Here is a 21,295-nt window from a genome sequence, read left to right on the forward strand (position 1 = left end):
CTGTGCAAAATAGAGCCTCTCTGATGAAACTTCAAAGGATGGCAGGAACTCTATTGGTGACTGGCTTAGAAGCAATTGATATAATTTTGGCAAACAATCTGTCTCTTTTCTGCCTGTTTACTAAGAAGTGACCTGAAGATGAATAAAAAGCTAATTGACTAATTGTTTTGAGCAAACTTCAAGGGGTAGATATCCGGTGACCTTCCTCATATGGTAGGAATGTGTGTTTGTATTTTTCATTGTTAATGTAGCCAGGACTTCAGTTAATCCTGGCACATTCAGGGTCTGGACACATAGGAAACTGCAAGATCTCCCAGGATTTGGAAAATGTCCCAATTGTTGTAAGGTCCCCAAAACATGTTGTCACCCCACACACATTGGGAAGCAACTTAAAGGAACATGACCCCCTCATTCTCAAGAGGAAGGGTGGGTGGGTGGTTATTTGTCTGCCGTTGGTTATGGATGATTATTGTCAGTTAGGGGGTTGGTTGCAAGTTCTTACTGGCCATGGTCAGGGAGGAAACAGTAAAGCAGATTCGAATCAGGGATGTCTTTCTTCCTTTCTCTTTCTCTCCTCAATTCTCTGTCTAATGTTGTGGGAAATCAGGAGAAGGGACTAAAATGACAAAATCATAGATCACTGTATCTCTATTTATACTAGAAAGCAATACCAAGTCTCAAATATTTTAGGATGGCATGGATTCTTGAATGATGATAGAATTTAAAATTGTACTTGCATAAATGATTCAATTCATTTTTAAGATATAAGTATATGCAACTTATTCACAATGTGGTGTAAAATTCTAATTTTATAAAATTACTACTGCACACTGCCGTGGATAATTAAGGAATTCAAGCTAGTACTTTCCAACTATAAATAATCAGTCTTCCAGTCATGTTAGGTACTGCTTTAGTTAGGTACAGAAATAAGCTTTATTTAACTTCCTGTGTATGTTTTTAAAGTTAAGTAGGAAGTAAATCCCTTGGGAAAAAAGCCACATTTGTCCACTGAGATAGACATTACATACAAAGGTGGTTCTCAAATCCTTTAGAGATCTGAAGAATCTGCCATTTCAGATGTCCTAATAGTTAAAGGCTTTTCACAGTGGGAGAGACCTCAACTCCTGGTAGTGTCCCCAATCTATTCTGAAAAAGATGATGGGCTCTAAAGAACCATTGGGTGAAATACTACCTACTTACCTCTACTGCTGCCAGAAAGCTGTCCAGACTGTGCAGAAGTTGATCATGGGGAACTCTGTGTCCCAGTTTTTGGAAAAAAAAATAGGATAGTCCTTCAAGTGACCTGCTTCAAAGGATTGTTGTCAGAGCTCCTGGCCCAGTGAGTTGAAGGTGGATGCCACAGTGACACAGGAATATTTGCTGACTGACTCCCAGGGTAGCCAACCATTTCTGTTATTTCTTAGGTTTGGAAGCTGTTTGCTCTGAATTTCCTTTTATTCAGGCAACATTTCTCCTCCTCAGATCTGGGATGGGGTTGAAGATTAGATAGTTTAGTCTTAACCTTTTCTTGTTATGAGAATCAGAAAAACAAACTTGTTCACCATCGTGCAGAAATGTGACAGCCAGGAACCTGGACAGGAACAGGGTGGACATGGGAGGCTCAGAAAGCAGGGCTCTATGGACAGTCCACAGCAGTATCAAAACTCCTGTGATAACCGCTCTGGCACCATAAGTCCTGAGAGAGGATGGGGATGCCAGGAGAGTGTGCGTGGTCTGCCCACTGCCTGGGACTTTTAAAAGCTTGTACCACCCCCGAGCACATAGAAGAGCTTGAGCAGAAAGAGGCCGATGCCCAGAAGCCTCTGCTGTGGTAGGAGGCAGTTATGGCGGTTGGAGGTGGGGGTAGAGGTGGAGGAGGGATGGGAGAAGACCGAGGAGTTTCCCCAAAAGACAAGAACAGACACCATCCTTACTACTCCAGAACCCACGCCAATCCCACCCCACCCCTAAAATGCCCAGTCCACTGCCAAACCTCCCCATGCCAAGCATTCACAGCTTCATCCCCACTGTGCTTATTTCTTATTTTTTTAACTTCTTATTTATTCTCTGTGAACCTCACATCCTGCAGCTCAACTCCATTCATCTGCCCTCCCCTCAGGTCTGCACTCCACCTTTGCATCCTGCTCTAAATCAGAGCAAAAATAATCTTTGTGTGGAAGCTGAATAAAGAAAAAGAAAAAGAAAATTTGTACGCAAAAAATGTGTCAAATTTTAAGGATGAAAGACATAAACGCTTAAATTGTTTGGAATTAATGAAAGTACATTTGGTCTCAGAAGACTTATTATGGTTAATAAATGCAAGTTATGATAGATAAGGGATACAAAGCTTAAAAAGTGATAGAAAATGATTTAGGTACAAAAATTTAGACTAATATAATTTACATAACAAAGTACCTTCTCCAATTTTGCAAAATACGAATGGACAGAATATTGTGACAGTAATTCTTACCTGATGCATCTCATAAGTTTTCTTATTTTATCTAGCTTATTAATGTTAAATTAAAGGTATTTCTTGGAGTAAAAGCGGAAATGCTGAGGTGACCTCCCTTTGTACTAAGGTGTGTCAACTTTCAATTGTTAGTTCTGTACTGGCAGTGAGCTAAGTGCTGGCAGGATTTCTCTTGTCATTTCTATGTCCCATCATCAGGTTTGCTATTTTGTGGATGTTTGTCCTTCTCACCAGCTCAACACAAGCTAAGAGATGTATCAGGTGTTGTCTCACTGCTGACTGGATGTAATAAAGATCTGATGGCCAAGAGCTGCGTCAGGAAGTATGTGGGCAGAACTTCCGGGCATAGAGAGGGACATAGGCAGAGGCAAGCTGAAGCAGGAGATTCAGAATAGACATGGGCAGGAAGAGATATGGAACAGACCACGGCAGAGGGGTAAAGAGCTAAGCAGCAGGTGGGTCTCAATGGTAGAAGAATGGGGTTAAATTTTAGAGAAGATGAGGGACTGCCCAGTGAAAGGCCTAAGATTCAAACTATGTTCGAATTCTCCATGTCCCATTCACACCTCAGGCAACTCTGTGAAAATAGTACACAATACAGTATTAACATGGCTTTGAGTCTGTGGTTTGGTTACTTTTGGTCACTGTTCCTCAAGACTGCAGGAGAAGGAACAACACACAGGGCAAACACATGAAAACCATGTGCAGCTTAGAGTGGAAAAGATCACTAAGAAGTTTAATGTCACAGCAAAGTCATGTGCTGAAGAGGAGGGTGACATAGTTAAGGAGATGAATGTTATTAACAATAAGCCTCCTGCCTCTGTACTGTACAGATGTGGAAGGTGTCCTCAAGGCAAGACTCTTACCAATTAAAGTTCCAACTTGGAAAAGGGAGCTCAATAGATTTCGTGCTCCTACAAAGCAAGTGCATAGGGAAGCTGCTGCAGTTGTCATCCAAGCAGGCAGCTGACAGGTCAGTGCACCTCATGTGGCACGGAATTTGGAGGAAAAAAGATTTTAAGATTCAGGATGACATGAACAGGACCAGGCGACTCTCGCATTTATGTTTTTATTATTTGAGGCTTGAATTAGAATGATACTCATAGTCTCATTTTTTTAGTTTTCTTTCATTATTTTATCTACATTTCCAATTTATCTCCCACTCCATGTTCCTCTACATGAGTCTCTCTTCTGTCCCCCACGCCCTCTCCCTATGAGATTTCTCCTCCACCCACCAATTCACTCCTGCCTCAGAGGCCTAAGTTCCAATATCATGGTCCATGAAGCTTCCTCAGAAACAAGGTTCTCCCGTCCCAGTGATCCCAGATAAGCTAGTCCTCTGCTACATATCTACCTGGAGCCATGGGCACACCCTGATTCTTTTATTAGTTACCTTAGTTAAGGTGTCTCTTCACAGCAATAGAGCAGTGACTGACAGGCTTAAATTCACTTTGCATCCCAATTTTTGTCCTTTCTCTTGTTACTTCTCTCCCACAGTTCCTCCCCAATGTCCTCACACCATCTCCTCTGAGAGAGTAGAGGAATATCCCTCAGAGTGTGCCTCCACCAAGACACATCAAGTTTTTGTAGGGCTGGTGCACCTTCTCCCACTGAGGCCAGGGAAGACACCTGAGTTAGGGTATCAGATTTCACAGACAGGCAAACCTTTGGGGATAGCCTCGGCTCCAGTTACTTACAACAGTGTATGTAATACTGTATTAAACTTAGTAAGGTTTATTTACCTTCACCTGGCAACTCATCCTGAGAAACAGTGCTCTGGCCTGATGCTTTTGTTTTCAGCCCTATCTTCCTCTTTCTTCTGTGCTTACCACTGTAACACAGGAGAAGCTGCTAATATTCATGTTGCCAGATCTTTCCGGTCTTGGGGGATAATTCTATTCTGAGTTGTATATGGATGTAATATCTTCTTTACGTATGATGAATGTATACTTCAGGAAAGGACTGCTTCCTTGTTTCTATTAAGATCTAATATGACTAAAGGATTCTGATTAATATTCCAGAATCGTAGGCCACCAGGTTGGTATGTCATCACTCACTGAAGTGAGGTGAATTTTATAACACCTTTTGGCCACCCACTTTCAATGTCATTATGTGGTATTGCCTTAGGCTCTTTTCTACATTCCCCTGCCTTTGGCTGAGTATATGTTTGAGGTCTCTCTGTGACTGTGCAAAGAAGTAAGAGCTAGGGCTGGTCAACAAAATAAGAAAGTACTTGTTCATCCGAAAACAAAAACAAAAAACAAACAAACAAACAAAAAAAGCTCTAGGGTAAAATATCGGTGCTAGTGCTGAACTGAACTGCCAGAGGTAATTTTTTTTAAAGCAAATAACACTATCTTGGGGCTGATAATATGAATCAAATATCCTGCAACATAAGTTTGCAATGTTGCCTGCATTTTATAAATCAAGTCTGACCACCGTTTTGGTTCTTTCCAATCATGTCTGAGTGCATCATCACGGGAACCCCAAAGAAAATCAGAAACGGGTCCTTGAAGCTGATGCACAGGGCCAGTATAGACCTGAATATTACAGAGGACACCTTGATTCTTAACACAAGGGATCATTTCTCCATCCCTCTTGTCACATAATTTATGACAAGATGTCACCTTTCCTAACCTTAGCTTCTTTTCCTAAGTGCTGCTGAAGGGAAGATTTGGTGTCAAGAGGTCTGGACTCAGACCACAGGAACACTGAATTCATTTAAATAGGTGTAGTTTATTGAATGCACACACCAATACAGTTCAACCAGAGCAACAGCTCACAACTGTGTACTGGACATTGCTAGGCCCAGCTCATTGCAAAATCCACATGGGCTAAAGCACAAGTGCTGGAAATGCTGCTGTCTATGGGCCCTGACTCGGGTCATTTTACACATAATTGTTCCTATTTTCCTTGAATCTAATGGGTCCTATGTGAAGCTCATAGTTGGGGAACTTGTTAAGATTAACAAACCTCGTAACATACAGAATATAACAGGGTATGTGACCTGCACCACACAGTTCAATGTCAGGTTTTTTTGTTTTTTGTTAGTTTGTTTGTTGGCATCCATGATGTAGAGGCGTATTACAGAACAATAGGAAAGAGCTGGCTGCTGTGTAACAAATTTGCTGCTATTAAGGTAGGTATGGGGGCAAGACCTCAGTAACAGCCCTTAAGATGGGAAGGAGATGATGTGTTTGATACCTGAAAGGAGCTGCCTCAGCTGTGTTTTTCTGCCTGCTCAGTGCCCATTCACCATCACTCTGTCCCTGAAGAGGACCTCAAGGTCTGCACCCTGCTGCCTGTGAGCCAGGACTAGGCACAGAAAGGCAAGGCCACAGCACTGGTTTCCAATTCCTCAGTAATGCTGGATTTCCAATAATGTACTTGTATACACAAATACAGTGTGGTAAGTTACAATATATACTAATCATTTCTTACATAGGGCAACAGTTGATTGACTACAACTAATTCTATTTTAAAAAAAGAAAAGAAACCTGGCTCTTGTGGAAATATACAAAGAAATATCTACGATGTTGGGCAATGAATTCTGCCATGGACTGAACTCAGAAAAGAGGGGTTGTGAGAAAGATGCATGGTCAAATAGCCCACCAGGTTCACATTGTGTCAACTTGATTTAATCTAATGACAAAGAAGTGGAGTATCTCTGATGGCTTCCTTCTAATCCCTTGAAAGGATCCCTAGGGATTGGCCTCAGTACATCACACTTCTTGATGGGGCAACAACACTCAAGGAAGCTTGAGATTGTCATAGGCACAGTATTATGCTACATATACAGAGTAGATAATACTACGATGTTCAGATGATGATATCCATTTGTATGCACTCTTAAGGTGAACCTAAGGAAAGAGAGATCAAGGTCCTTAGAATGGAAAGATCAGTCCCAGTTTTTTTTTTCTACCATTCCAAACTGAACGACTGGTAGGGAGAGAATGGTAGATAATCGAGAATTGGTGGATGATGCTTTGAATGCCGGTGGGTTTCTGTGCTGGTTTTAGACATGGTCTCAAGTATCCCATGTTGCCCTCTCCCTGGCTGGCCAGGTTCACTTTGAGCTCAGATAAACCTCCTTCCACTTTCCAATAGATAGGCTTACAAGAGTGGCTTCCAAGGACTGTGAGGACAGCATTAGCCTTTGACAGTTGAGGTGTGCAACCCACAACTATAGTTTTAGCCACGTTTTCCCATGTCTACCAGCTATTTCAGAGTGTTGCTGTTCTATGCCTGACAATCGGGGACACAGAAAAATAACCTGATAGAGAGCAAGGACATGGTGATCACATCCTTACCTCTTCTGTACGTTCTGGATGAGGTTTGTTAAAATTCCAATATTGCAAAAAGCTTTATATAGGGCCCATCACATCAAGGGTCACTATGTACTGTTCTATCTAAAATGTCTAATCAGAACTGATTACCATATAACACTTCCTGCAGTCCTCATATGAGAAACTTGGGATTTTGTTTTGACTTTTTCTTTTCTCTGTCTCTCTTATTTTTTGGTATATAAGTTGAGAGAAAGATAGTTAGGGCCATGAATTTGCCCCCAAAATTTGAACTACGGATGTGATCAATCAGTGTTAGTGGGTGCATTCTGTAAAGTATTCATTTTTCACTATGATAGATGCTTTTGTGTTTGGTGTGGTGGCCATTTCCCAGTGTACAGGTGCTGGGACCTTGCTCTATCCACTTAATGATGTTTATAGCCTCATTTTAGACCTTTCTGTGCACCCCCTATATCTCTTGACTATTTTATTTTTCTGATAGAAGCTCATGGTATATCTTACTCAGGCCTGTGAGCAGTGCTCCTTTGGCGACATTGGTGCAGAGAGGAGAACCCCACCACCAGCATGAGGTTCCCTTCACTGGTGTCTCCAATATTGCATTTTCCTCTGCCAACTGGTCTCCACACTTTTCCTAGCACCATAAAGACTTCAACTCTTTCTCCTAAGGAATTTTCTGGCAATTGTCGATTGCTAAGCACATGACTTCATGAGTGTTCCCCTAATACACACGCATGTTGTAACCTACCATGCAGACTATTTCTTGATGTGATATAAAGCACATGTACATAATGAGACAGGAGAACTTTTGACTGCATATTCAAGCTGGTGTGAAATCTCAGGAAGTTTAATGGCTAACATTGGTGAATGAGGACAATTTGAGTTAGTGAGACATTTTGGGGCAAGATATGGAAGGAAACATTCATTTAGATGCATAGGAATTACTAAGGTTTTTTTATAATCAAGCCTTAAGGAAAATTTGGCTTTGGAAGCAGGAGATGCTCAGTGGCTCTGCCCCAGGAAATTCTCCTGGAAAGGGCCCCTCTGCTTATGCTCAGTACAGGGAGAACATTAGCAGGGAGGGAAAGTCTGCTCCCCATGACATCAGCTGTCCCTTCTTGGACATTCTATTGTCTCCTAGAGAGTTCTGGCATCCTCTGTGATGTCACCAGTGTTGTAGTGACAACCAGTGCCCTAGTTTCTCTCAGTCTGAATCTGGCGGTTACACCCTAAGACATGTTTTCCCGTCTTCGCAAGCGTTTTGGGAGGGGGAACGTCGATTGTGGACAGACTAGAGTGAAGGAATCTGGCCTTTCGTCTCAAAGTAATGATGGACAGAGACAGCACTTCTGGGGAATGTTTAGTAAGTTCTGGGCAGTATATTTGGAGCTCCCTGTCAGGGGGGCTGCAGGCTTAGGCTGACCTTTCTAGCAATGGGCCACAGCAACTGGAGCATCTGAAAAGGAATTGAATTTCCATGAACATCACAATTCCTGAAAGTCAGGATTTCAGAACTTTAGTTTCCCCAACCCCACAGGGAGTATATGGTAAGGCCAATGCTATTATACTGTGAATTTCTGGCCTTTACTTTTACAGTGCATTTGTTAGGTTACATTGATATAATAACACGATCAGGAGTCATGGAGGGTCCACCTTTTCTGAGTTTAGACAGGGCAGCAATGTATTTCACTATCATTGCTTCTTTAAATACAGTGGACACCTGACAGTAAGAACAGGGAGAGATTGTGCTCCAGGCAATAACCTTATGTTCTTAGACCTTCTCTGATTTCTTCTAACTGGCAGGGTCATCATTAGCTTTATATATTAGAGGTTGTGTGTTACACACATGTTTCTAAAATACCAAAACTGTTTGGAACATGTGGACCAAGATTCAGCCTGTAACCTATTGGAACTTCTGGGGCATTTGTTATTTCATATAGGGGAATTGATAAGTCTGTTGAACATGACCTCCCTGGAAATGTGTTTTAAATCCAAAGTTGTTAGCCTAGAGTATCAGGGTAGGACATCTGAGTGTCTCCAATCACTCAAGTTTTGTGAATGGTGAATTTATCATCTGAGTTCTGAAACCACAGGGGTGAGGGTCCTGAAACCAAGCTGTACCCTGGTCAGTTGATGTTAATCCTGGAGAAGCCATCTCCATGGTACATGTAAGCACGTGATGTCCGGCATAGGGCACACCTGGCTGCTTACATCTCTTGGTCTCTATAGAGTAGTGGGAGAACTGAGATCCACTGAGGAGGCCTCTTAAGCATAGACCAATCGCCTAGCAGTGACACTGGGTTCCAGGCTTGTTCTCCTGTTTAGGCCTCACTGAGGTCTATGTACACTCTATGAATTCTCCCCATGCAGGTTCACTTGTGTTCTTCTACCTACAGACGCTGGGAGAGAAACATCATCCCCTGGCACTGCCCTAAGCGAGAAGCAGGCCAAGAAGGAAAAGGAGAGGCTGATTAAAGAGCTGCAGCTCATTACTGAGGAGAGAAATGACCTGAGAGATCGCCTGAGGTTTCTGACAGAGAGATCCATGAAGAACATGTATGAATCGCTCCAAATGCTCTTGTTTCATTCCTGGGTCTGCAAGGTCACCTTCATCTTATCCTATTAAGGTTTTGGGTTCTAGAAAGCTGTGCCTCCCTAACCACCCTGTGCTAAACCTCACCTCCCATATAGAGGAGATTCAGAACCTGACCCTTCCTGAGGAGAGAGATGGACAGTGGACTCGTCTGCTTCCATTTATTGAAAAGCAGAATTTGTGGTCTGAATGAAGAATTCAGGGATAAAGTCAGGGAGAATGAGTTCCCAGTGTGCATTTGCAAAGCCCTTGACATCAGGTGGCTTTGCAAGATTGTAATTGCAGTGAGTTTATGGTGAGTCTCTGTACGTGCTAGGCAGGGGACTGAGTGCTGGAAGATCCAGGCAGCAGCCTGAGGGGCCTGGTCCCAAACTGTTCATCTCAATGCTTGAATAGAAGTTGTCAGGCTCAGGCCTGTTTGTTATTGTCTGTGTGTCTGTGGGAGCCCCTCGGACACAGCAATGGTGCATGCATTTCTCCTGGTTCTCACAGTGCTCTCTGTTTCCATATTTGCTTTTCTCTTTCTCTAACTCTGTTTACATTTCTCTTTTTTTGTGGGTGTGTCTCAGTCTGTGAGTCTGTGTGTGCATACATCCAAATGCATATGCACAACTGTTATATGTTTATATTTCACTCCACACTTGGAATATAGGAGTCTATTTCTTAGCCTGAGTATTTACCTGTAACACATTCATGGTGAAGTGAATGCTTTGTTCTGGGAGCCCCACTGTCAACAGCACAGTTCTTTGCCTATGTGAGCACGTTTGTCTGTTTATTTGTATTCCTTGTGCAGATTATAATTTTGTGTTGATATATGGTCTGTTATCGGGACAGGAGAAAAGAAATCACAGGTTTCTGGCTGTGTTGGGTGGGGGAGCATGGAGAGGTGTGGCCTAGGCTCTTGATAGCTTAACTGGCTTGACTGCAGATTTCCTCTTGATTGAACAAAGGGAGCCAGGGAAGCCTCCATCTGGATGCTGAGATTCTGGTGTCCTGGACGCAGAAAAACACGTTTCTGAAGCTGAAGAAGATCCCAATATGTAGAATTCAGAAGGTGTCCTTCCAGGGCTGGTGTAGTACAGGACCCACCCTGAGCTCATATATTCCTAAATGCTGATGTTCATTGTATTCTATCATTTGGGGCCAGGCCACACTTCAGGCCAAATCCATATTATGAAGACCTGGAGAGAATGGAGGAGGCGGTCATGTCAATTCTGCACAACTTAGAGATGGAGAACACTGTGATCCATGAGAACAGCCATAAGCTGAAGAAGGAGATTACCTTCTCTAGGTAAGTCCTGGTCAGAAAGGCTATCACCTGTGAAATGGCCATTTCTGACTTTCTTTGTTCTGGATTGGACGGTCTTCAGCTATGATTCTATCTCTTGTGCTGTTTACACATCAGTGTGCCAGGGTCATTAGGACTCAGTTTTCAGTTCCATAAAAGACTGTTCCTCATCCCAGGATTGTCTAGGCATCTGCAGAACGCTCTAGATAGAACAGCACTGATTGAAGTCAGCAGAAGATTATTAGGCTGACCTGGACCTCTCGTGTCATGCCAGGTTTTACAAAACTCAGTGCATGGACCACATGGTTAGCATGACCTTCCCTTGGTTCTACTGACCTCTTTTGCGGGTGTTTGCCAACTACTAATTGATGTTGCCCTCATGCATTGGGCTTTCATGGATAGATGAAGATCCATGTTCTTTTTGAGAGATGTGGACACTAATTGGTGCTCCGGCCAAACAAACAATTTATTCTTCCCCGAATTAACTCTTTGTGTTTTGTGCAGGAGCATTATATGTATCAAGATGTATTTTATTAAGTCTTCATGGGTACCTGGGACCTGGTAGACTTAGTGGGACTTGGGAGTAGGAATGGGAGAAAGGGGCAGCATGATCTTACTATGCAGACTGTATTTCCAGAAACCTGCTCAGCCAGCTCCTGATGGAAAACACATGTAGGAAGAAGTTGGTCCCACTGAAGCAGGAGAGCAAGGAGAGACATCTTGAGTGTGCACTGAACCAGAAATATTTGGTTGACTTCAGCAAGAAAGATAAAGACCAGCAACGTCCAGACCCAGCATCATCTGGTAGGGACGAGTAGCTGTGTTAGCTTAACAATATCTGATAAAATTTGCCAATTTGATACATCTGTGCTTTTTCCTACCACCTTACTAATTTACACTCACAACCAGCCAACCACCTCATGTATGGAATTGTTCATTGCTCTGCCTATGCACAAGTATTCTGGGAAGCCAACCACTTTTCAGAAACTGAATTATTTTGCACATATATTTTGCTGCTCTTTTTGAAGCTGCATTATAGAAATGGTGACAGATCAATAACATATCACATTATTGCACATGCACGTGATAGATTGGATGCTATGTAGAGTTTTGAACATGTTCTTGGTTCTTGACAAATGACAAGTGGTCATGTGATCTCTTGTGTAGGAAGCACCTTTCTGGGATAAGAACTAAGTGCAAATGTCAAATTAGTACTTGTCATTGGCTTTAACCTTGGTGACATATGGACATCTCCTTTCTTCCTGCAACCCAATGAGGTCTCTTCCATTGCCCTGTTCTTGGTTTGCACTGGTATAAGTCTGGGTCCCATATTGTCAGCCCACATTACTGTGAGGCTTGCTGGAGATTTTCCCTGCCCACAGAGTTAGCAACAATGATATCAGTTAAAAGGTCCATGTTAATTGTCCAATAGAACTGAGGTGGTAGAAGGCAGCATTCTGACAGCTGGCTTGCGTTTCACCACCAAATCAGTGTCTGAAAAACTGCCTTCCTCTCCCAGGTCTCAGAAAGTGCAAGAGAGATGGAATTGGACACACGCCAGTAAGAGAGCTTCCTGAGGAATAAGTTGCTTTCTCAGGAGTCCCTGATGACAAACATCGTGAACGGTAACAACATTTTTTGGATGAGTATTCTTCCTCAGAGTTAATTTGTCATTTCTTAGAGACACTAAATTTATATAACACTAAGCCAGCCTGACTGATTGAGGTCTTACTCACTTTCTTCTTCAGAAAACAGCACTTGAGAAACAACTTGGGGGACCACCTTTCATTATGTGTGCTAGAGGAGAAACAGCAATACATCTGTGCTTCTAAATGTTCGTTAAGAATATGCTTTTAGAAATATTTTTGTTATGATTTTAATTGAAGTTTTCTTTTTGTTGTTTCATATTTATATGTTCTTGTTACTATTTTTACTTTCAAACATTTTTAAATATTTTTATTCATTTTAATCCTGTTTTGTTGTAAAAATGTATTTGTTATGAATAAAAATTGAATTCTATCTCTTGACTCTTAAGACCATCATTCTTACTCAAGGGTTCTGTCCCTTCCTGTGGACCTAGAACTGACAGCTACAGATGGATCTCTGCATGTTCCATGGAGCCTGAGCTAATAAGAGAATTCAAAGTCACCAAGGGATACCCAGTGTGATAGTGTCTTTTGTGTGGAGAATGTGGCTGTGTCTTGGACACACACATTGTGATGTAATCAATGACACACTTTACCCAATTGTTAGGGTCCATGTGGTTCCTCTGAGAGAGCAGCAGTTTCTTTACCCTGTGAGTCATCACCACAGCTCCTGCAGGTGGCTTTTGTTATTCCACATGAGGTGCTGTATTAGGTGGACAGGATCACCTCCAATTAAATAGAGAGATCTCAGGAGATGTGTGTTCACAGGGAACTTACTGAGCTGTGCATGCTCAACGTGTTAGGTTGTCAGGCATCCCTACAGGGCTCTGGTGTCCCCACTGCTCAGTGTGGGTCAGGATCATCCTCCAGCATCACTTAGTTTCCTTATTAGAGCAGATCTTTCACCTGTTATCTATGATGACCACATGTATTCTGCACATCTGATAAAATACAGAATTGAAACTAGCTTCATGTAGGCCAGCTTGGCATAATCAGTTTTTTGATTGTTAACAAGAAAATTATTTTAATCTGAGCCATTTAGGGAGGATCCTCCAGAGCATCCATAGTGAATGTAGCCTGCAGCTATGAACACAGGTTTCTTTTGGAGAGGAGGCCTGTGCAAGCCCAGAACCTAGGTGGGACAGTTCAAGCTACCCTTTTTCCATGGCCAATCTGGGATCGTATTGGGAATGTATTTTTTCCAGGTGATTGATTTCCAATATGGAATTGAACTAACTTACTGAGAGTGGAGGTGACTCAGAGAGTTAAAGTACACAAGGACCAATCCAGAATGTCCACAAAAGCTTGCTGTCACCCCAGGGCTTTTAAAAGCTCAGCAGCTAGAGAAGAAATGTAGAATTTGGTTATTCTCATGCTTGGGTCTAGTCATTCATTATAAGCTGACCATGACACAAAAAGAGTCATCTGTGTCACAATAGAAGCTAGTTGTAACTAGATTCACACCACACTATCACATTACTACCGTATTTGAGGTTCTCCATTACTATCTAAGACCCTGGAAGAGGCCTGGGTCTTGCTACACAAACTCATGATTTATGTCTTCATGACACTGTGTGCTTTGTTCTGTTAATGCTACCATTGGCATACAATACCTTGGATACTTTGTGCTGACATCTGTGACATGAGACATTAGTTCATGTCATCCTAACCTGAATAAACTGTCCTTAGAGTACAGTGTAGTGGGAGGGGCCTTCTTTTCCTGTGAGATAGCAAAACATTACCACTCTTCAGTCAAGTCTGTCAGCCATTGTCCAGTGCCTGTCTTGAGATGTCCACCTTTTCAGCTGAGAGTCTTCATCCAGGCTGCTCTGTAATTCTGTAGAAGATTAATAGGGTTCCAGCCCTAGGATTTAATTCAGTGTGACTGCACTTGCCGAACAAGCTCAAAGCCCTGTGTTCCTCCCTAGCCCTCTGTGCTTTAGAGAAAGAAAATAAAGAACCACATTGCACTTGAAGTTTCTCCTCCAACAAAAGGAGAGCCTGCACAGGGCCTTTAAATAACTCTAAGCCCCAGCTTTCCCACAGCTCCCTCCATCAATTCCATTATTGGTGTGTTTTCATTACTTCTCACTTTCTTCTGTATGTGCAAAGAATGTGCACCATGTCAGTAAAGTGTGTGTGTGTGTGTGTGTGTGTGTGTGTGTAGTCCCTAATGAAAACTGTCGAGGTGCATGCAGACTCATGCTACTGCTGTCCCATGGCACCTTGCAGGGAACACTGAATTGGTGGGCTACTTTAATACAGCCTAAACCAGGCTATGCATGGTTTTCAGTAAGATTTGACATCATTACCACTACAGAGAGCAGAAACAGCTCAGAAGTTACATGTTGCTGTTAACAAGATGAGGCCAAACCTCATCCCATAGAATGTCAGGTACGATTTGATGGCAGGAAATTAATTCAGGGCTCAAATCAAATCAGTCAATTACAAATAAAGTGAAAAATACAAAGAGTCAAGAGAATCAAGTACTGTGTGTTGGGTTTTTTGTTTGTTTTATTTTTTTTTGTTTCTTTTTTTGTATTTTTGTTGAGAAGATCAACCAGAGAGGCAACCCCTTCCTCAAACAAACTGCACACCAGAGACAATACCTAAATTGACACAATTAGAAATGAAAGGGGGATCTAACAATAGACAATGAACAAATTCAACAACCATTAGGTCTTACCTCAGAGGCCTTTACTCCAGAAAACTGAAAATCTATTTGATATTGGTATTTTCTAGACAGATAACAATTACCAACATAAACACAGATCTGGGAAGGTACATGGATAATTCTCAGAAGAAAATAGATACAGTCAGTATAGTTTGCCCCTCCAAAAATTAAAAAGCGAAATCTCAGGCCATATGGCTTTAATGCAGAATCCTATCAGACTTTTAATGAAGACCTAATAACAGTAGTGCTTCAATTATTCCACTATATTGAAAGAGAAGGAACAATGTCAAACTCCTTCTCTGAGGCCATAATCAACCTGGTGTCTAAACCAGACAAGGAGCTCCCTACAGAGAGTGTAAGCCAGCCAGGGTGCCAGGGTGAGTGCTCATGGTGGGAGAGACTAGCAGAGGTGCTGTGGCCTTGGTGTGTACAGGCTTAGGGCTGGGGCAGGGTGCCTGGTGAGTGTCTGTGGCCACTTGAGCTGGGTCCCAGTGGGTGCCCAGGGAGGTCACAGGCCAGTTGTGCATCTTCTACCTGTCTGCGGGGCTTCTGGCCCAGCCAAGCACAGCCTTCATCCTGGACATCCACAAGGACAATGAAATCAGGAAATGGGGGGATCCCCTGAGACTCTCTGGCTTCTTTCGCCCTCCACTTGCAGTTGCAGCCAGAGGAAAAGCAGCTGTGAGTTCCCCAACTCTTCCCTACCACTCAGGTCTCCATGCTTTCCCACTCCAGAGAGAAGGAGGGCAGGGCGAGCTCTGCTGCTGCCTGTTCCATGCACCCAAAGCCTATCTTGTGGCTGGAGGTCACTGCTTGCCCCTGACCCTGCCCCTGACCATGAACTTGCCCCTCCCCCTACTCCTGACCCTGCCCCTGCCCTAGGCACCTAGGGGAAGTGAGGAGAGCCTGAGGGACAGACCCCAGGTCAGGACCCCCAGAGGCTTGTGTCTCCCTTTTCCTAGAAGTGTTATCCTCAATTCTCCACACTGGGTTTCATTTGCCAGGAACTGGTAGTTGGAGGGCTTTGCTGAGCCTGGGGTAGTGGTGGTACTTATGATTGAGGGAAGTCTTTCAGGGAGATGGAGGCCTTTCTCAAACTCTCTGAAATCAGTTACCCTCCCTGGTTTGAGAGCCCTGGGAAAGTTGAGAAGCCACTTTTCCCTGTCTTGTGTGACTTTACCTGCAGGGTGGGCTCTCCTGCAGGAGACACTTTCACAGGCTTCTTTAAAAGCACCTTTTCCTCAGATCCAGATCAGCTGTGAAAACAGGCTTCTCCATGTCAGGGTGAGAGCTCCCCCTCCCAGCTCAGAGCTACAACTCCTTAGGATCCTCCAGTCACAATGCTGGGTGGGTCCCATGGAGGAGTTAGAGCAAAGTGCCCCTTCTGAGAGTTGACTTCTGAGAAGAACAGACCTGAGAGAACAAAGTGCATCCCAGGGGAGAAAAGAGGCCTGAATGATTTTAAATTGGAGAAAAACCCCATATCCACCATCTAACAACCTTAGGGTTTGTGCATGTGTGGACTTCAGAACCTTAAGGTCAGATTTTCTGATAACAGCTGCTAGGTGAAGCTGAAGTCTACTGTGGGTGGGATTGTCCCAGGCAGGGAGGGGATCTGACTCTGCAGGCCTGGCCAGCTTCTTCATTCTCCTGAAACTAAGTGTTGGTCAGCTGTAAATCTGAAGTGAGAGTTGGTTTTTGTCAACTCAAATGGATGACATTTCAAGTCTCACACATTATGGGAGAGAGACACATATACCCACGGGTGATTTGAACTTACTTCTGTAGAAGTGACTGGGAGCCAACAGAGGGAAAACATTCTCACCTTTAGGATTCTGTCTGTATCAGAGACTACAGGGACTGGCTTCCTGGACAGACATGGCCAAGCAGACACACCGTGTAATGGGGAAAAACTGAGGTAAGAAATGTCCTGGGGACAGTGATTTCAGATTGTGCCTTTACCCAGGAATCTCTGTTGCCATTAAGGCAAGCGGCCTTGGGCCTGCTAACTTGTCACTATGTCAGGGTGTCTCTGCTCTTACACCTGCATCAGGACCGTCTTAGATGAAGGCTTCTCTTTAAAAAAAAATGTATATAATGCAATGTTTCACAAACTCTGGGCTACGACCAGTCACAAAGAATGTATATCAGATACCTTGCACATTATGACTTATAAGAGTAGCAATATTAGTTATGAAGTAGTACTGAAATAATTTTATGGTGGGAGTCATCACAGCATGAAGCACTGTATTACAGGTGTGCAGCACTAGGAGTGTTGAGAAGCACGGCCATAGAATCTGACAGATGGGAGCAGACCAGAAAATATTCCTCCATTCACATAACAATTAAAACCCTAAATGCTCAGATCAAGAAAGAATATTAAAAGGGGTAAGGTATAAATATGCAGTAACAAATGAATTCAGACCTATCTGAATTACACCAGACTTCTCTCTTTTTTTTTTTTTTTTTTTTTTTTATTAACTTGAGTATTTCTTATATACATTTCGAGTGTTATTCCCTTTCCCGGTTTCCGGGCAAACATCCTCCTCCCTCCTCCCCTTCTTTATGGGTGTTCCCCTCCCCATCTTCCTCCCCTTGCCGCCCTCCCCCCAACAATCTAGTTCACTGGGGGTTCAGTCTTAGCAGGACCCAGGGCTACCCCTTCCACTGGTGCTCTTACTAGGATATTCATTGCTACCTATGAAGTCAGAGTCCAGGGTCAGTCCATGTATACTCTTTAGGTAGTGGCTTAGTCCCTGGAAGCTCTGGTTGCTTGGCATTCTTGTTCATAAGGGGTCTCGAGCCCCTTCAAGCTCTTCCAGTTCTTTCTCTGATTCCTTCAACGGGGGTCCTATTCTCAATTCAGTGGTTGCTGCTGGCATCCGCCTCTGTGTTTGCTGTATTCTGGCTGTGTCTCTCGGGAAGATCTACATCCCGCTCCTGTCGGCCTGCACTTCTTTGCTTCATCCATCTTGTCTAATTGGATGGCTGTATATGTATGGGCCACATGTGGGGCAGGCTCTGAATGGGTGTTCCTTCTGTCTCTGTTTTAATCTTTGCCTCTCTATTCCCTGCCAAGGGTATTCTTGTTCCCCTTTTAAAGAAGGAGTGAAGCATTCACATTTTGATCATCTGTCTTGAGTTTCATTTGTTCTAGGCATCTAGGGTAATTCAAGCATTTGGGCTAATAGCCACTTATCAATGAGTGCATACCATGTATGTCTTTCTGTGATTGGGTTAGCTTACTCAGGATGATATTTTCCAGTTCCAACCATTTGCCTACGAATTTCATAAAGCCGTTGTTTTTGATAGCTGAGTAATATTCCATTGTGTAGATGTACCACATTTTCTGTATCCATTCCTCTGTTGAAGGGCATCTGGGTTCTTTCCAGCTTCTGGCTATTATAAATAAGGCTGCGATGAACATAGTGGAGCACGTGTCTTTTTTATATGTTGGGGCGTCTTTTGGGTGTATGCCCAAGAGAGGTATACCTGGATCCTCAGGTAGTTCAATGTCCAATTTTCTGAGAATCCTCCAACTGATTTCCAGAATGGTTGTACCAGTCTGCCTCCCACCAACAATGGAGGAGTGTTCCTCTTTCTCTGCATCCTCGCCAGCATCTGCTGTCACCTGAGTTTTTGATCTTACCCATTCTCACTGGTGTGAGGTGAAATCTCAGGGTTGTTTTGATTTGCATTTCCCTTATGACTAAAGATGTTGAACATTTCTTTAGGTTTTTCTCAGCCATTCAGTATTCCTCAGCTGTGAATTCTTTGTTTAGCTCTGAACCCCATTTTTTAATAGGGTTATTTGTCTCCCTGCGGTCTAACTTCTTGAGTTCTTTGTATATTTTGGATATAAGGCCTCTATCTGTTGTAGGATTGGTAAAGATCTTTTCCCAATCTGTTGGTTGCCGTTTTGTCCTAACCACAGTGTCCTTTGTCTTACAGAAGCTTTGCAGTTTTATGAGATCCCATTTATTGATTATTGATCTTAGAGCATAAGCCATTGGTGTTTTGTTCAGGAAATTTTTTCCAGTGCCCATGTGTTCCAGATGCTTCCCTAGTTTTTCTTCTATTAGTTTCAGTGTATCTGGTTTGATGTGGAGGTCCTTGATCCACTTGGACTTAAGCTTTGTACAGGGTGATAAGCATGGATCGATCTGCATTCTTCTACAAGTTGACCTCCAGTTGAACCACCACCATTTGCTAAAAATGCTATCTTTTTTCCATTTGATGGTTTTGGCTCCTTTGTCAAAAATCAAAGTGCCCATAAGTGTGTGGTTCATTTCTGGGTCTTCAATTCTGTTCCATTGTTCTATCTGTCTGTCTCTGTAACAATACCATGCAGTTTTTATCACTATTGCTCTGTAATACTGCTTGAGTTCAGGGATAGTGATTCCCCCTGAAGTCCTTTTATTGTTGAGGATAGTTTTAGCTATCCTGGGTATTTGCTATTCCAGATGAATTTGCAAATTGTTCTGTCTAACTCTTTGAAGAATTGGATTGGTATTTTGATGGGGATTGCATTGAATCTGTAGATCGCTTTTGGTAAAATGGCCATTTTTACTATATTAATCCTGCCAATCCATGTGCATGGGAGATCTTTCCATCTTCTGAGGATTTCTTCAATTTCTTTCTTCAGAGTCTTGAAGTTCTTATTGTACAAATCTTTTACTTGCTTGGTTAAAGTCACACCGAGGTACTTTATATTATTTTGGTCTATTATGAAGGGTGTCGTTTCCCTAATTTCTTTCTCGGCTTGTTTCTCTTTTGTGTAGAGGAAGGCTACTGATTTATTTGAGTTAATTTTATACCCAGCCACTTTGCTGAAGTTGTTTATCAGCTTTAGTAGTTCTCTGGTGGAACTTTTGGGATTACATAAATATACTATCATATCATCTGCAAATAGTGATATTTTGACTTCTTCTTTTCCGATCCGTATCCCCTTGACCTCCTTTTGTTGTCTGATTGCTCTGGCTAAAACTTCAAGAACTATATTGAATAAGTAGGGAGAGAGTGGGCAGCCTTGTCTAGTCCCTGATTTTAGTGGGATTGCTTCAAGTTTCTCTCCATTTAGTTTAATGTTAACAACTGGTTTGCTGTATATGGCTTTTACTATGTTTAGGTATGGGCCTTGAATTCCTATTCTTTCCAGGACTTTTATCATGAAGGGGTGTTGAATTTTGTCAAATGCTTTCTCAGCATCTAATGAAATGATCATGTGGTTTTGTTCTTTCAGTTTGTTTATATAATGGATCATGTTGATGGTTTTCCGTATATTAAACCATCCCTGCATGCCTGGGATGAAGCCTACTTGATCATGGTGGATGATTGTTTTGATGTGCTCTTGGATTCAGTTTGCCAGAATTTTATTGAGTATTTTTGCGTCGATATTCATAAGGGAAATTGGTCTGAAGTTCTCTTTCTTTGTTGTGTCTTTGTGTGGTTTAGGTATAAGAGTAATTGTGGCTTCGTAGAAGGTATTCGGAAGTGATCCATCTGTTTCAATTTTGTGGAATAGTTTGGATAATATTGGTATGAGGTCTTCTATGAAGGTTTGATAGAATTCTGCACTAAACCCGTCTGGACCTGGGATCTTTTTGGTTGGGAGAACTTTAATGACTGCTTCTATTTCCTTAGGAGTTATGGGGTTGTTTAACTGGTTTATCTGTTCCTGATTTAACTTCGGTACCTGGTATCTGTCTAGGAAATTGTCCATTTCCTGTAGATTTTCAAGTTTTGTTGAATATAGGTTTTTATAGTAAGATCTGATGATTTTTTGAATTTCCTCTGAATCTGTTGTTATGTCTCCCTTTTCATTTCTGATTTTGTTAATTTGGATGCATTCTCTGTGTCCTCTCGTTAGTCTGGCTAAGGGTTTATCTATCTTTTTGATTTTCTCAAAGAACCAACTTTTGGTTCTGTTGATTCTTTCTATGGTCCTTTTTGTTTCTACTTGGCTGATTTCTGCTCTGAGTTTGATTATTTCCTGCCTTCTACTCCTCCTGGGTGTATTTGCTTCTTTTTGTTCTAGAGCTTTTAGGTGTGCTGTCAAGCTGCTGACATATGTTCTTTCCTGTTTCTTTCTGCAGGCACCCAGCGCTATGAGTTTTCCTCTTAGCACAGCTTTCATATTTCCCATAAGTTTGGGTATGTTGTACCTTCATTTACACTAAATTCTAAAAAAGTTTTTAATTTCTTTCTTTATTTCTTCCTTGACCAGGTTATCATTGAGTAGAGCATTGTTCAATTTCCACGTATATGTGGGCATTCTTCCTTGATTGTTATTGAAGAACAGTTTTAGGCCGTGGTGGTCCGAT

General features: G+C 42.4%; 2 protein-coding genes across 3 annotated transcripts in view; both read left to right on the forward strand.

The window, feature by feature from the left end:
• LOC147999041 (disks large homolog 5-like) overlaps positions 1 to 12,671 on the forward strand; it is a 31,383-nt gene extending 18,712 nt beyond the window's left edge. The window contains exons 1-6 of one of the 2 annotated variants that reach the window (XM_087595728.1): positions 7,945 to 8,134; positions 9,168 to 9,327; positions 10,512 to 10,655; positions 11,290 to 11,456; positions 12,172 to 12,277; positions 12,401 to 12,671. In XM_087595728.1, the coding sequence (XP_087451854.1) occupies positions 8,008 to 8,134; positions 9,168 to 9,327; positions 10,512 to 10,655; positions 11,290 to 11,456; positions 12,172 to 12,236 (663 nt within the window). In that variant the 5' untranslated portion in view covers positions 7,945 to 8,007 and the 3' untranslated portion in view covers positions 12,237 to 12,277; positions 12,401 to 12,671. Of the gene's footprint in view, positions 1 to 7,944; positions 8,135 to 9,167; positions 9,328 to 10,511; positions 10,656 to 11,289; positions 11,457 to 12,171; positions 12,278 to 12,400 lie in introns of those variants that run through there. The other variant, XM_087595729.1, reaches the window with a different exon arrangement.
• The window catches only part of LOC147999039 (disks large homolog 5-like), a 144,176-nt gene that overhangs the window by 45,398 nt on the left and 77,483 nt on the right, over positions 1 to 21,295 (forward strand). The gene's annotated exons all lie outside the window — the stretch shown is intronic.

Source organism: Rattus norvegicus, chromosome 19 (genome assembly GCF_021556685.1).
Source record: "Rattus norvegicus strain SHRSP/BbbUtx chromosome 19, alternate assembly SHRSP_T2T, whole genome shotgun sequence".
Lineage (NCBI taxonomy): Eukaryota > Metazoa > Chordata > Mammalia > Rodentia > Muridae > Rattus > Rattus norvegicus.